Source organism: Desmodus rotundus, chromosome 11 (genome assembly GCF_022682495.2).
Source record: "Desmodus rotundus isolate HL8 chromosome 11, HLdesRot8A.1, whole genome shotgun sequence".
In the NCBI taxonomy this organism is placed as follows: domain Eukaryota; kingdom Metazoa; phylum Chordata; class Mammalia; order Chiroptera; family Phyllostomidae; genus Desmodus; species Desmodus rotundus.
Genome location: NC_071397.1, coordinates 9,125,250 through 9,141,591, shown reverse-complemented (window position 1 = coordinate 9,141,591; position 16,342 = coordinate 9,125,250). Strand labels below are relative to the sequence as shown.

At 50.4% G+C, this 16,342-nt stretch overlaps 1 protein-coding gene across 1 annotated transcript; it reads left to right on the top strand.

Moving 5' to 3' along the window:
• Positions 1 to 4,976: 4,976 nt before the first annotated feature.
• On the top strand, positions 4,977 to 15,619 carry GUCA1B (guanylate cyclase activator 1B). Its single transcript, XM_024557934.4, has 4 exons — positions 4,977 to 6,519; positions 12,960 to 13,109; positions 14,149 to 14,269; positions 14,885 to 15,619. The coding sequence occupies exons 1-4, from the start codon at positions 6,313 to 6,315 to the stop codon at positions 15,010 to 15,012; spliced, it is 606 nt and encodes a 201-aa protein (XP_024413702.1). The 5' UTR covers positions 4,977 to 6,312; the 3' UTR covers positions 15,013 to 15,619.
• Positions 15,620 to 16,342: the final 723 nt, after the last annotated feature.

The following is a 16,342-nucleotide window of genomic DNA, read 5'->3' as shown; positions in this document are numbered from 1 at the left end:
GCGATTGTTTTAAACAAGTAGTCTAATTTTGTAACACTTCTGTTCATCAGCTACCATTCCTCCTTCCCTGCACTGTAGTATTGAGGTAGTTTTACTGCAGCATTAATAGGTAGCAGACGGACAGAGGAACATGGACTTTGAAGTCAGACAGGCCAGAGTCAGATAAGGGCTCAAACCCATCGACTGCGATAAACTTGGGTGAGATGCTCAACCCTGTCAGAGCCTCAGTTTACTTACTAGTAAAATGTAGGAAACGATGCCTACTCGTTGGGGTAGGGGTATTAAGTCAGATAACATAAAACACCTCACAGTACCAAGTAGATAAATAGACATTCAACAAATACGAGTTGTCACTCGATGGAGCACAAATGTGATGGTACTCCAGATGCTTCTGTGGCGCACCGTTTAAAAACCAGCTGGAGAGGACCGCAGAGTATCTGTAAGGTGAGAATAGTACTAACCTCAGAGTGGCCGTGAAGTTCAATTTTGACGAGGAAACACGTAACGTGCATTCAGTAAAGTAGTTGCTATTATTACCCCCATTTCCCAGGACAGAAAACCAAGTTATGACTTCCCCATCCATCATGTTTCAGCTTACGGATGAAGCTGGTTTGTGTGAGTTCAGGTTAGTGACAGGGACAGCCCCAGAACCTGAACTTTAAAGAGTAGGAGGTACTCTGAATATTTAGACCTAAAAATCCAGATTTATTTCCCCTTTGATATTGACAAAATGTGCGTATTTCCCCTAAAGCTTAGAAGTAAAATCATCACCTGGGGGGGAAGCCTAAGGGATAAAAGATGCGAAGATGGTCTGAGTAAGGACAAGAGGTATGACCATGTGATCCCTGTGGTCCCGAGGTCCCAGTGTGGGGGCAGACGAGTTTAGGCTGCATTAAGGAGGGTCCTGCTGGGTCAAAGAACACGGGCATGGGGGTTATTTACAGTAGGTCTTCAGGGCTCAGCAGACGCAGAGCTGGAGCCAGGCTTATGACTGACTGCCTGAGATCCCCAGGGTTCTCTGCAAATCCCGGCTCACTTCCTAACCCTGCCCTCCTTAAATCCTTACTGTTGTTACTGCAAGCTATCATTTCCCTCTGTGGAGTCCTAATCCTCTTTAAACGATATATTTATACTTCAACAACTCAGCAGTATTTATGGGTCAGGCCATGGGCAACTGACCCACATCAAAAGCCAATTGAATTTTAGATTCCTTAGCCAGAGGCTAAATCAAGTTACATTTCATTCATCCTCAGTGCTGTTTAAATACCAATAAATAAGAAGAGATGGATGGGAGTGACCCCATCTTTACACCAAGCCAGCTGAGTCACTGGGTTCGGAGCCGCAGCAGCTGGCGGGCACGTCTTCAGGTATGATGAGACCGGGAAAAGGCCTTGAGAGTCACTGATCTTCAAGGCCTCTTCTAGGTCTAAAATCCCATAATCCTTCACATCAATAAATATCTGCTAGCCCAGGCTCTCTCAAAGGAGTCAAGAGGAATTGTCTCGCAAAATGAAGGACTGGTAGCTCCCATGAGTTCAGCAGTGACCCAGTGTCACACACTTTGCTCAGTACACAAGTATTTGAGTTCCTTGTACGTGCTGAGCACCGGGAGTTCTGCAGTGCATCTGTGGCGAAGTCCCTCCCCTCAAGGATCTTAAACTTCACGGGGAAGACATCATAGGGGGAATGTAAGATGGTTTCAGCTGCAGTTAAACACAGTGAAGAAAATAAAGTAGGATAATGTCAAAATTAATTGAGTGGCCTTTAAGACAGGGTTGGGAAAGTGCTCTCTGGGGAGGGGAGAACGGCAAAAAGGAGGCAGCATGCGCACACCTGGGGGGAGAGCAGTCCAGGCCGCAGGACCAGCCAGCGCTAAGACCCAGTGAGTCTGTCAACAAGGATGGCGGAACATGAAGACAGAGCAGGCAGCCCTGACCGGGTGGCTCCACTGGTTAGAGTATCATCTCATAAACCAGAAGTTCACAGGTTCGATTCCTGGTCAGGGCGCATGCCTAGGTTGTGGGTTAGTTTCCTAGTCAGGTGTGTGCGGGAGGCAACCAATTGATGTTTCTCTCTCACATCGATGTTTCTCTCCCTCTCTTTCTGCCTCCCTTCACCTCTCTGAAAATCAGTGAGAGCATGCCCTCAGCTGAAGATTAAAAAATAAAAAATAAAAGAGCAGGCAGGGGCTAGATCATGTAATGCATCGTGGCTGTGGGAAGGAGTGTGGACTCCTGAGTGTAAACAGAAAGTCATAGCAGAGTTTGGAGCACAAGAGTGATAGGATCTGATTTGTACCTTAGAACCTGCAACTCTGGCTGCTGGGTATGGATTGTGAGGAGGGGGTGGCAACTGGGGGCAGGAAGACCAGTTAGGACGGTCTGTGGTGGAGCAGGTGAGAGGATATGGCTGGGACTAGGGTTGCAGTAGTGGACGTGGTGACAAGCAGTTGAATTCAGAGTAAGTTTGGAAGTGGAGTGATGGATTGACCTACTAATGGATCGAAATGAGATCTAAGAGAGAAGATTCAAGGATGACTCCTAGTTTTTGGCCTAAGCGACTGGATAAATGGTGGTGCCATTACTGAGGTGGAAGAGAGTTGAGAATGGATTTGGGAAGGAAATCAGTAGTTTGGCTTTGGCCCCGGCCTTCCTAAGTTTGTGATCTGAGTACAGATGTCCAGTGGGCAGCTGGGTTCATGAATCCGGAGTTCTGGAGAGAGGTCCAGGCTGAGGATGTAAATCTGGAAGCTATCAGCCTACAAGTGTTATGTACTGTTGGGAGGTAAATAAGTTTATCTAGTGACGGCATAGGTAGACTAGAGAAGACTACCGCGGACAAGCCTGGGAAGCCCCGAGCTTGCAGAGATTTGGTAAAATGGAGGAGGTGCTAGCAAAGGAGACGAGCAGCATTGAGGTTAGCGTGAAATCGGAGGAGTGCAGGTCCTTGAAGCCTAGAGTATTCGGAGGGAGAGTGCACTCGGTGAACTGTGACGGCTGCTGGCCAGCTGAGTAAGAGAAGTAGGTCATAGGTGTCTGCTGTAGAAGCCTTTTCCATGGAGTGAGCATCCAGTTGGAGTAAATTGAGGAGGGAACGAGAAAGAAAGAGGAGGACACAAAATAGGTTTGAGAGAGCTCAGTTATTTATTGCTACCTTAAAAAAACACCTGAGATTTTGTGGCTTAAAATGGAGACAACATTTACTTTGCACACTAATCTGCAATTTGGTCTACGGGGACATTGTCTGCTCCGTTTGGTATCATCTGGGGTGGCTGGAAGGTCAGGGCTGGAGTCACTCCTCCACGTGTCTGCTGGTTGAGGCTGGCTGTCATCCAGAACCTGTCTGTGCACCTGGGCTTCCTCACAATGTGGCGTCTGGGTTCCCAGGGCAAGTCCTGAGGCAGCCAGCAGAAACCCTATCCCCTTGGATGACCTAGCCTTGGAAGTCACGAGGTGTCACCTCTGCCCATCCTCCCTAGTGAGGTAGCCGCAAGGTCCCATCCACGTTGAAGAGAAGGAGGAACAGGCTCCCACCTTGATGGCAGGGATGCAGGAGACCAGGTCCATTGCTGTGCCGTTTTTGGAAACCACACCTGCCACAAAGGGCTTGTTGTGAGAGAAGCCAGAATTAGGACAGCAGGTGGAGGGGACGCACGGGCAGGGCCAGCGGGTCCAGGGGTCCAGAGTGCCTGTGGCCCACAATATCTCTAATTTCTTTTAAGTATTTAATGTCTTTCAAATCAGAAGAGAAAGTTTAGTCTCATCTGAACTGGACTGGATTCTATTCATCTTTATATCAATGAGTTATAAAATATTTTAAATATTTATGTAATATTTATTTTTCCATATTTATCTTATGAAGGTGAAGAATGGAGGCCCATGCAAGTGGTAATGGGACCCTGAATGTGGGGCCAAGGCAGGCTTTTTGTTTTACTTTGTTTTAATAAAGGCGATATTAAAGCATGTCTTCAGAGGGGAATGATCCATTAGTGAAGGGAAAACTGAGGATGCGGAAGAGAAGGGAATCGTTGTGGAAAGTAAGTGCCTGAGTGGGCAGAGAGTGGAGCCCTAGAAAACAAGTGGAGGACCTGACAAGTGAGAAGTGGGGAAGGGGCACCGCTCTCACCGGACCAGGAGGAGGCAGAGCACGCGGCACAGATGCAGACAAGTGTCTGGTGGGAGTTGCGGTGGTTGTGTTGTGTATCTGTTTCCCCGAAGTGCAGCGGTGACAAGGTCGTCGGCTGACCGAGGAGAGAGTGGAAGGTCTGAGGGTGGGAAGGGCTGTGGAGTGGTCATGTCAGGGCGGGGAGAGTGAAGACGGCAGGGAAGAGGAAGCCATTACTGGACATGTGTGCAGCCAGCGTGATTTTATGATTTTCTCCCACTGCGTTCAGCCTCCTGGGTGCAAGCGAGGTGTTAGCACATAGCGGTCAGCTTTAGCCAGGGTCAGGTTTTTCCAGGTGAGTAGTTAGAGGGAGAGCCGTGCAGAAGTCAGGGTCACGGCAAGGAAAATGCAAGAGTGCTGGGCCGTGGATGAGGATAAGGAGGACAGGGAGGTATAATTGAGGTGACACGTGTTTTTTTAAAACATGAGGTCCACAGGCTGCAAGTCTCAGTAAGGCTGGTGACTAACTGGAGTGCAGGTGTTCAAATAAGTGAACTGGAAGGAGAGGTGATGAGCTCGAACAGAACGTTCCAGAGGGAGTGTGGGTAGCAGGGCCCAGGGCGGGCTCGCAGACTGTGCGTGCGATGGAAGCGCTGGGAGGGCTGTGAAAGCATGCATTGCTGGGCCCACCCTCCAAATTTCTGCTTCAGTAGGAGGGGCGGGGCCTGAGAGTTTGCATTTCTAACAAGCTCCCAGAGGCTGCAGCTGCTGGCCCAGGGGCCACAAGTGAATGGGAGGCCCCTGTGGGGTGGGAGGAGATCAAGGACCTTTGAGGCCAGAGTGCAGGATTGGTCAGCACCCCCCCCCCCCCCGGGTGTGGGTGTCTCTAAGATGGTGCTTGGAGACGTTGTGAAGTCACTGGTCAGTAATGGCAACAAGGACGAGCACAAGAAGGGCTAGATTTGGACATGGCTTTGAAGGGACTGGCAGTTTTGAGGGAGAAAAGAGAAAAGGTGGAGGCAACGATTAAGAGGAAGGAGACTAGCCTTATTCTCCAGACCCTGGGGGCTGCGGGATGTGGGAGAAAAGTCCACCAGCCCTTGGAAGGATGACAGAGGAAGGGGCCTTCCTACTTCCGGAAGGGTGAGGAAGTCACAGCAACTCTGAGAGGCCAGGGGCAGAGAGCCCAGAGAGGGGGTTGGCCTCTGTGCTACAGTTGGGCACAGACACCCAGTGGGACACAGGCTGTGCCGGCCCGGGGATGGACACTCCCTGGATGACTGCCTCTAACATACAGAAAAACTAGCGCCCCAGGTTTTCAGGTGTCATTTTTGTGTTACATTGAAACAAGCATAAATATGTAATTGATTCAAAAACACATTTGCATGAACCTTTAATATAAAAATAAGGGGCTTCTGAGGTATTTTAAGCCATGCTCCCAGACCCTGTCACGTGGAGAGGAAGTAGGAAAAGCCTCCAGGTCTTGGGTGAAGGGTACTGAAGGGAAGCATTTGTACTTTAAATTGGAAAACGGGAAACTTCCCAGACTCAAGGGTGTGATTTGTAGCAGAGCTAAAGATACTGTGCTGGGGACTGAGTAGCCTGGGGACAGAGCTGCTCGCCTGGAACCCTTCACAGAGATTCTGTGGCTTCTCACTAGACCACGTAGAGGAGCTGAGCCCAGATCCCCGGCAGCTTTTATTTGAAGGGCTAGGAGCTGGCCGCGCTCCCTCTGTGGACGTCTGTCTCCTGTGTCTCCAAGATGGTCCTCTACGGAGCAGTGTGCTACCCCACTAAAGGCATGGGGAGTATGTATGACACGGGAGGGTCTCAGCTTATCTTCCCACCTTGTCTCCACTGACCCTCCCCTCAGTTCCCTCCCCTTCTCCCTCTTCAGAATCTTCTGTGTGGCTCAGTTGAGTGGTTGACAAGTTGAAGGGGAGGGGTGAAGCTGGGGGAGCTTAGCAGGCTGGAGGTCAGGCCTTCCAGGGGAATCTTCTAATGATCTTAGGGAGCTTAGCCAGCCTGGTCCTGCCCACCTTGTCGCCTGCCCCCTACACTGCCCATCACATTCTGTTGCCCAAGAGATGATGAAGAGGCTGGCTGAGCAAAGGAAAGGGAGGAAGAGCAGGCTAGCCTAAGGAATCAGTCAGGAGAGGCCCAGGAGGAGACACAGACCCTTGCTCTCTGGCCTTCCTGGGGGCCAGGATGGGGCAGCAGTTCAGCTGGGAGGAGGCGGAGGCAGCAGGCGAGATGGATGTGGCGGAGCTCCAGGAGTGGTACAAGAAGTTTGTGGTGGAGTGCCCCAGCGGCACACTCTTCATGCATGAGTTCAAGCGCTTCTTCAAGGTCACAGGCAATGAGGAGGCCACCCAGTATGTAGAGGGCATGTTTCGAGCCTTCGACAAGAATGGGGTAAGGCACCCTGAAGGGGAGGACTGGCGGCCAGGCCACTTGGCCCGTTTCGCACCCTTGAGCTGAAGGAGCATCCTCATGGGGGCCCCCAGTTCCCAGTCCTCCTGCTCTTCTGTTCTCCCCACTCGCCTCTCACCTTTTCTGTCTGTCTCTTTCTCCAAAACTCCTCTCTCTCCCCCATTATCTGTCCCTTCGCATCATCCATCCCCTCTTCCCCACCTCTCCATTTTCATCTGACTCTCCTCTCCACTTCCTGAGCGCCATAGGTAGGCTGGGCAGCAGGGCACACAGTCCAGTCCTCTCTGTATGTTCGGCCAAGGCTTTGCAGTGCCCCCTCCAGAGCTCTAAAGATAAGGAGCAAAGGAGCTGACCAAATGGGATGAGCCATCTTGGCCTAGACTGTGAGCTCCCCCTCGTTGGGGTCCTTCAAATTGAGACTGCTCAGGCCTTCCCCACCAGGAATGCTGGAGAAGGCTCCTTCACAACTGGGAGGTTGGATGGATTATTGTAAAAGTCCCTTTCAGCTCTTCAGGTCCTGGGAGATTCCTTGATCTCATTCAACCACAGGATTTCTTTAAGCGTCTTCCATTGACACTAGCCGCTAGGAAGATAAGTTGTGTAAATGCACACCCGTCAGAAACAGAATTTAAAAATTGAAACTCCTGCCCTGGCCAGTGTGGTTCAGTGGGTTGGAGCATTGTCCCTTGGGCCAAAGGTCATGGGTCTGATTTCCGGTCAGGGCACATACCCAGGTTGTGGGTTCGATCCTGGTCAGAGCATGTACAAGCAGGCAATCGATTGATGTTTCTCTCACACTGATGTCTCTCTCTCTCTTTCTCCCTTCCTCTCTCTCTAAAAGTGAAAAAATGTCCTCGGGTGAGGATTAACAAGAAATTGAAAGTCCTTCATTATTTAAGGTCATCCAGTCCAGCACCTCTGCAATCCTTTAAACCATTCGGGTTGCCTCAAATACTTATTTCAGCTTTCAAAATTGATGGGGGCCGGGGGGAGGACCTAGAAAGTTATCGTAAGAAAGACCCAGTTCCCCTCTTCTCTGTGTGTGGAGAACTTCACTTTCTAGGCTGAATCACAGGGATGGCTGTTCAGGTCTCACATGGTCCCGGGTACCAGTCAGTATGTCTCAGCAGCAGTCAGGGGATGGGAGGGCAGGGTCAGCATCTTCAGTGCAACAGAAGCCTCCTTGGAGATGGACCCTATAAACTCCCCCTCGGCACGGAATGAGCAGACTTCCCGAAGCTCCTTGCCTCAGCTTCTGAGTCAGCAGCAGTCCTGGGAGGAAGCAGACAGAGTTTGTTACTTCAGACTAAACGATGAGAGGGCTGGGGCAAGGGGGAGTGGATCCATTTGCCCAGGATCGTACACTCCAGGGTACAGGCTCCCAGGCAAGTGAACCTGCCCAGGGGGCAGTTTGGTCTTCAAAAGAGAGGAAATGATTTCTTTAAATGCAGGTCGTACATCACAAAACTTACTATCATGAATATATCAGTCTTCTTCATACTTATCTAAAACTTCAATATAGCAATTCAAGAACCTAAAGAGCCCTGGCCGGGTAGCTCACTTGGTGGAGCGTTGTCCCGACACGCCAAGGTCGCAGGTTCGATCCCTGGTCGGGGCGCATACAATGAATGCATGGATGGGTGGGGCACAGACCAGTGTTTCTCTCTCCCCCTGTCTCTCTATACAAACTAATAAATAAAAATTTTAAAAAAGAACCAAGAGATTGTTTAGCTCTGGGCATAATATAGCTGAACCCCTTATGCCTCACTTCACCTTACAAGTTAGCATATATATTCATAAATTGCTTTTTCCTTTCTTTATAACTTTTATTTGATAGGATTTCAAATTTACACAAGTTGCAAGAATAGTACAAGTAGTTCCCATCTATACTTTAGCCAATTGTTTACATTTTGCCTCATTTGCTGTTATTCTCTCTATATAAATACACATACGTATTTTTAAGAGAAAGTCGGACATATCACGCCCTTTCATCTCTAAGTATTTCAGTGTGTTTCTCCTAAGAATAAGGCCATTCTTTTAAATAATCTAATGCAATTATGAAAATCAGGAAATCTAACATTGATGGTTTTGTTGGGGTTTTTTTGGTGTCCACTCATTGCATTTACTTGTCCTGTCTCCTTACCATTTAATTTGGAAACTTTTTCTAAAAATATTTTTTATTGATTTTTTTTTAAGAGAAGAGAAAGGAAAGAGGAAGGGAGGAACATCAGTTTGTTGCTCCACTTTTTTATGCATTCATTGGTTCTTGTGTGTTCCCTGACTGGGGATTGAACCCACAACCTTGGCATATTGGAACAACACCCTACCAACTGAGCTACCCAGCCAGGGCTAATTTGGAACCTCTAATCTTAGCTTTCCTTTGTCTTACTTGACCCCGATATTTTTGAAGATTGCGGGCAAATTATCTGTGTGTGTGCAGTATTGCCTTATGATTAGATTCAGGTTTTACAGTTCTGGCAGAAATGCCACAGAAGTGACATTTGTCCTTCTCAGTGCATGATGTCAGGGGCATGTGACGTTGATCTGTCCCGTCACTGAGGTGGTTAACTTCATCACTTGATTACTCAGTGTCTGCTGAGTTTCTCCACTGCCAGTTACTATTTTCCCTTTGTCATCAATAAGCATCTGTCGAGACGAAGTATCCTGTTGCTTATCAAAATTTCATCTACTAGGTCTGAATCCAGTGTGGACGTCTAACTCCACCGTCCCGTCTCGATTCATCAGTTGCATTCCACTGCAAGGAAGGGCTTTCCTGGCAGGTGTGTGAAGTGCCTCTGTCAGGGACTGGCCTTCTTCCTTTACTTTCCCACTTACTCTCTGAGGCCATACCCAACTCCACTTCCCACCTTGGCACGATCTTTATATCAGCAAGTCTCACTTCTGGGTGATTGGTCTGAGATTTCTGGTGCAAATAAAATCAAAGGAGCGCGTAGATCTAGCTCACATGTCAAAATCTGGGTGACAGAGGAGTTTGGTGGAGACGAAGAGGGAGGGGCACCCCTCTCTGGGCTCCTCCCCTGTGACAGTCTGGTCTTCTCTGGCTGTTGCCCTGTGATACACCGGAATGAAAGAAGAGGGATGAAGCTCAAACGTCGTTTGGGATCGTTACGTAACATGCGTTGGGGTCAGGGCTGGTGCGCAAGTGCAGCCACTTCAGGGAGAAACGAGCAGATAATCCCAGAGCAGATCCCACACCTGTCACTTCTGCTCCTGCCCCTGGACTAGACAGCGGTGTCTCCATCATCTGGGGCTTCCGTGGGTAATGAAGGCTGTCGAGGGCTGGTGCTCAACAGATGAGATTAGTCCCAGCTGGAAGCCGCTTGGAAGTGGTCCTGGGGTTTGCAGTGGCCTCCCAGGCCTGGGGGGGTGGGGGTGGGGGTGGGAATTGTTTGTCTGGAAGGGGCTACTCTAGAACATGCCTCTTCTGGAGCAAGGGGTTGTGGGGAGGAGGAAATTTCCTCTGCCCTCAAGTTTCTTTCAGGTGGTCTAATCAAATAGATATGAGACAGTAGCAAAAGGAAATAAGCAAATTTAACACATACATATGTACGGGAACCCCACATATGAGAGAGTCAGAGACCCCACACGCACGAGAGGTTGGGAGACAGGCAGGAAATGTGGGAATATAAGACGTTCTGAGCTGGGCATCAGCTAAGGTGCCTTCAAAGGTCACTGCAGGGTGGTAAGAAGAGTGATGTTCAGGAATCAAGATTTGTCCTGCGCATGGATAGCTAAACAGAGGTCGTCTCTGGTACTCTATTATGGGCAAGGCCCTAATTCAAGTTCTTCTGGGTAGTTAAGGGAGCATCAGGAGTTTCTTTTGAGCCCAGTAGATACCACTCAGCAATTAAAAAGTTACCTTTAGCTCAACAGTTCGCGTGCCACAAGCACACCACGGGTGACTTGTTCTGAACCCCACAGGGTCGTTGTGGAAAGCCTATCACGTGGAGAGATGATATTGTGAGAAGGCTCTAGAGAAAGAATGTAGGAGAATCCAGAGATCTAGTAGTTTTGGTTTGTTTTTTTTCCCCTTGGTGCTAGACACCAGGCTCATTTTCTCAGACAGTACTAGAGCTGGAATGGAGTACGAAGGTTCTCCCCACTTGATGCGCTGAGAAGACATGTATCAAGAAAGGCTCTGCCTTAGCAACTTACTCAATTTCTGAGTCTCAGGTTCCTCGCCCACCAAATGAGGGTTAACAGACCGGAGGGAGATGAGGTATGTAAAATAAATGGTCCCTACCAGACATTTGCATACATTTTCCTATTCAACTCATTGCAAAAGAAACATAAGTTCAGTTTTTAGTAAGCTTAATAAATCACAATTACTAATAAAAATAGCCTTGTAAAGAACAACCAATCATTGTATCGTACACCTCACACTTACACTATGTTCTTTACCAGGCTGTTTTGCAATTGTATTTCTATAAAGCTGGGGAAAATTGGAAACAAGTCAAATAACCTTCAATGAACAGAGAACAGACCAGGGACCACACGTGCAGGGGAGCCCTACTCAGCAGTACAAAGGGAAGGAACTGTTGTGGCCCGAAGCAACTTGGATGATCTCCAGGGCATTCTGCTGCATTAAAAAAAAAAAAAAAAAAATGCCCACCAGTCCTGAAGGGTTGCGTACCGTGTGATTCTGATTCCATACCATTCTCAAGTGACACTGCTGTGGTTTCACTGGCCACTGGTTGCCGGGGGCTGGTTGGGAGAAGGATGTGACTGGTAAGAGGCAACAAGAAAGTGTGTGTGGAGAGTTACTCGTGTCCATGCACGTGATAGAGTGTCGTGAGACAAGCCTGCACCAGCAGCGCACTGGAGACTGGGGGGGGAGGAACGAACGGCCACTGCTGAGAATCCACCCCCCAAAGCACCAGAGACGTAGGAAAATACGTATTCGCAAGGATGCTCATAGTGTTACGTAAAATATTATAACCATGCTCAGAAAGAGGAACTGCCCAGTACACCTCAAAAAAAATAAAAGGTATGATTTTAAGTAATTTTGAAGACATGGGATATTTTAAAATAAAATGAAAGAAACTATAGCTACAGTCTCATCTCAATTATGTAGATACGCGGTGGGGGAAGGGGTGGGGGAACAGAAGGAATTATATAAAAGATACAGAATAAAGCCCTTCAGGTGTTGAGGTAGGCTCACTTTATTTTCTCCTTGGTTTCTCCTTTTGCATTTTTGCCATCTCCCTCATTTTCTGCCCTGTTTCCCTGTTGTTCGCATCTTGCTCACCCTGGCACCCCTTGTCTGGAGCCGGGGCTCCGAGTGGCCTGACCCAATGAGACAGAGCTGTTCTGTGGGCCAGCGATGTCATTTCTGATTACAAAGTCACCGGAATAACAGGCTCTCCTGGGGAGCTGATGAGTCAGGTCTTTGATTTGGAGAGTCGAGGTCCCCGCCCTGAAATAGGTGAGGATGCAGGGATAAGCTTCATCCTGTGGGGCTCAGCCTGAGACCCTGGCCCGACCGCCCACTGCAGCCACAGCCCCAGCCTCTCACGTCAAACTCCTCTGCAGTCAAAGCATGTTCTCTCCGTACTCCTTGTTTACTGCGTTTGGGATAATTGCTGCTGCCACATTTCTGCTGAAGGAAAGAAAGTTCAGTTTCCTGGTTAGAGGCACCTCAGAAGTGGCCTGTGCACCCCCCTCCTTCCTCTGGAGCACCTGAGCTCTGTTCCCCCACCCCTTCCTGGGTGGGGGTCAGGGAGCAGGTCTGCACTTCAGTGTGTCCACCTGGGCCTGGCAGGGAGCAGGGCTGCATGGCCTGCCCACCTTCCCTCAGGCTCCGAGTGAAGGAAAGGGCGAAAGAAACTTTCAATGTGAGCATAGCTGCCCAATCTCCTTTCAAAACTACCATGGTCTCAAATTCAGGTTAAGTTGGTTATTTATTCATTGGTTCATAAATATTTATGAGACCCACAGGGCAGAAGTGGCACTGTGCTAGGCATGGAAGAGAAACAAAGGCAATGTAACCCCTCTCGGTTTTTCCGGAGCAGACGCTGTAGCTAGCAAATGAGACACACTCGTACAACAGTTAGGTGACGGTGCCCGAGCAAGACCCAAATGGTGCAGAATAGGCAGTAGGTGCTCTGAATGTTGGAAGAGGGAGAGGTCACTGTGGCTGAAGTAGTCTGAGAAGGAAGGCTTCCTGGAGGAGGGGGCCATTGAGCTGAGCCTTGAAGAACTGGCAGAATTGGGTGATCATAGAGTCTGGGAAAGGATGCCAGCGTGGAGAACAGCATGAACAAAGGCGCAGAAGCCACGGAGATTGCAAGGAAGAGGCAGGGCCCTGAGTTTGGGGGGGGTGCACAGAACAGAGTGCACACCTGTGCTCCGGAGGTGGGGCGTGGACCAGGAGGGCCTCACCGCTCCCACTCCCGATGCAGGACAACACCATCGACTTCCTGGAGTACGTGGCAGCCCTGAACCTGGTGTTGCGGGGCACCCTGGAGCACAAGCTGAAGTGGACCTTCAAGATCTATGACAAGGACCGCAATGGCTGCATCGACCGCCTGGAGCTGCTGGACATTGTAGAGGTCAGTGTCTGTCAGTGGGGCTGGGCACCCGGACGCGGGCGCACCCCTGGGCTCGGAGGGTGGCCCACTGAAGGGGGTACCCGGGGGCTGGAGTTCAGGAAGAGGCATTGAAATAATGTAAGTGTGCTCTCTGACCACAGTGGAATTAAGCTAGAAATCAATTACAAAAAACTGAAAACCCCCATGCGTTTGGAAATGAGTCAGTATACTTCTAAATACTCCAGGAATCATCAGAGACATAAAATCACAGACACACACATGGTATTGTGAACTGAATAATGAGGCAAAAATACCCTAATAAAACTTGTGGAATGCAGCTGAAGCTGGCTTTAGAAACGTGTAGCCTTAAAATGTGTATTTTAGAAAATGAGAGGTTGAAAATCAATGAGCTAAGAAGTCACCTCAAGAAATTAGAAAAAAGAGTAAGTTAAACCCAAAGAAAGTAGGAGAAAGGGAAAATACTGTAAAGAGCAGGAGAGCCCTGGGGATCGGCCAGACACACCTGCCCTCGGAGGGCGCCCAGCCCAAGAACCAAGGCTAATCCCCTTGCTGGTCTGTCTCTCCATCTCGCTTCGCAAATGTCGCCTCACTGGAAAAGAAACAAACTTCCCAAAGGAGAAACCTGTTCTTTCCCCTCCGCTTTAAACACCTGTATCTCCCATCATGCTATTTCATACACACACACACACACACATCCATACATACACTATATCCTCTTTTCCTCTCTGAATCTCCATCTTCCTCTGTAAAGTAGCGTTGAGACCACCCCAGTGCCCAGTGCCATACACATCCCTCATCGGCAGTTTCGGGTTTCCGCTTTGGGTGGTGGCAGTGGGGGGCAGCGTGAGAGGTCAGGAGCTCCTCAGCTGCAACCAGGCCAGGAGGACCCTGGGACACGTCAGTTTTGGTTTGGGCCTGGGTCCTGTGGTCCACAGATGCACAGCCTGGGGGGCAGCGTGGGGGAAATGGTGTGAGGAGCATGGGTTGGGGGGGCGGAGTTTTCGGGGTCCCCTCAGTGCCCCTGGGTTTTTCTCCGCAGGCGATTTACAAGCTGAAGCAAGCCTGCAGGGTGGAGGTGGAGGCCGGGCAGCAGGGCCAGCTGCTCACGCCCGAGGAGGTCGTGGACAGGATCTTCCTTCTGGTGGATGAGAACGGAGACGGTAATGGGGGCGGAGACGGTGGCCCACTCCACAGCAGCCCCCCTTCCTGGCAGGGTGACCTTGGGAGATCCTTCCACCTCTCAGCAACTGGTGTCTTCACCTGCGAAATAACAAAGGGTGTCCCCAGCGCATGGCACTTGTAAGAGTGATTAAAACTCCTACTGGAGTTGCCAGGGGAGGCCAGGCGAGCGAGTGAGCGAGCGGCAGGAGCTTTGGAGTCAGGGGGACGGGATGATGCACCAACCTCTCACCCCGGCCTTACTGTCCTCATCTGGAAATGGGGACAATAATGGCTGAGAGGACTAAGTAGGGTGATTAAAGCCCCAAGGCTGCGCAGGGAGGGAGCCAGTTGGGAGCACATGGAGAAGAGCCCTCAAGAACATTTCGAGGGTACCATGGGCAAGTAAAACTTCATTTGCCAAGAAAGTCCCTTGAGGAAGCCCTTGAAGGTTCCAGGAGATTCCTGGAGAATCCACGGGCCCCAAGCTTAGGCCCCGTGTTTGCAGGTTCCTTTGCACAGGAGCTGCAGGCGCACCCGGGGAGGGAAGGCCTCTCCTCTTGCCCCGACCCCACGTCTCCATTCTTCCACAAGACCCTCTCTCCCACCCTGCTCAGGCCAGCTGTCTCTGAATGAGTTCATCGAAGGTGCCCGTCGTGACAAGTGGGTGATGAAGATGCTGCAGATGGACATGAATCCCAGTGGCTGGATCTCCCAGCAGAGGCGGAGAAGCGCCATGTTCTGAGTGTCTGGGCCCTGGGGAACCTGTGGGGGTCCACAGGCCCCTCCAAGACTCCAGGCTCCCATGTCTCCAGGGCAGTGGGAGGGCCTCTGCGCACTCATCCCTGCCCCCAGCCTCTCCGATGCCCTCGCCAGCATGGCCCTTCCACAATCCCAGCCGCAGGCCCAATGTGTCTCCTCCGCGAATGGAGAAACCTTCCCGTGGTCTCAGGAGAACTGGGGGCCTGAGGACTCGGGGTCTAGGTCAGGCTCTGCCTCCAACGGCCACGAGACCTGAGTCCGCTGCTTCTCTTCCTCACCACCCTTAGTGAGCTGGGCTGGGCTGGACTGGCCGTTTCCAGACGATTATATTTTTAGTTGTGGAATTATTTTTGTTACACAAACTCTGTGTGCACCCCAAGTATGGAAACTAGATTGAAGGGGAGCTGCTTGGTTGAAGAGGGGTTGAGCCCCTCAGACCCCTCCCACCCCTGGAGCCAGAGGTTCCTCCGAGAACTCAGGGCCCTGGGCCGGTGTTACCCCTGGGACCCAGGAACAGGTTTGCTTTACCTTGAATAGATATGTTTTTATGTTGATGTATGAAAAGTAAAACTAATCTGTTGAGCCTGTGATTTCATAGGTATGATGTTCATATAAAGGTTGCTTTAGAAATAAATTTTAGGTAAAAATGGTTGATTAAAAAACAACGGTCCAGGTAGGACATAGATAGGCCCCAAATCACGAAGGTGATTGATGCCAGGAAAGCGTCACTGTTCCCTCCAGATACTGCCCCCCCCCCAGACTCTGACCTCCAGGATTTCCCTAGAGGCAGCCACCGGAAAAGGAGCAGACACGTCAGCTCCATGTTCCCGGGCTGCCCGGCACTGACCTCCACCATCCCTCCGTGGCTGTGCTTGGCCGGCTGCCTTCGCAGGCGCTGGTCCAAGTGACGGACAGGATGGGTGTGAGCCAAACACTCCTCTCACCCCCCCCCCGGGGGCTCTGCAACCAGGGGCTTCACCCCCTTTTTCTCCCTCCCACCCTGGATTTTTACTCACTCCCCACACTGCCTGCACCAAAGACTCAAAGCCCGGAAGAAAGAGCAGCTTGGAAAAACGGGCACAGCTGCTTCAGCCTGTCCCTCCCCAGGTTCTTAGACAGGTATTTCTAAAGCTGGGGTGTGCAAAGAATGAGGGTGAGGCCCCCCTGTAACAGATTGCCCCACTTCCCACATGCCGTCAGGTGTCACTGCAGCAAGAAAGACTTAGGTGAGACCAGTGAGGGTCAGGTCACCCACAGTGTCTCGCAGACCCGTAGGGAACCATGGGGCGCCCACCACAGGCCACCAAGTAGCC

What these genes read in the sequence shown, in the direction of transcription:
- GUCA1B (XM_024557934.4), top strand. Translation starts at nt 6,313, where the DNA reads ATGGGGCAGCAGTTCAGCTGGGAGGAGGCGGAGGCAGCAGGCGAGATG. An exon ending in GAGCCTTCGACAAGAATGGG is followed by an intron (nt 6,520 to 12,959) that starts GTAAGGCACCCT and finishes CTCCCGATGCAG; the next exon opens with GACAACACCATCGACTTCCT. An exon ending in AGCTGCTGGACATTGTAGAG is followed by an intron (nt 13,110 to 14,148) that starts GTCAGTGTCTGT and finishes TTTTCTCCGCAG; the next exon opens with GCGATTTACAAGCTGAAGCA.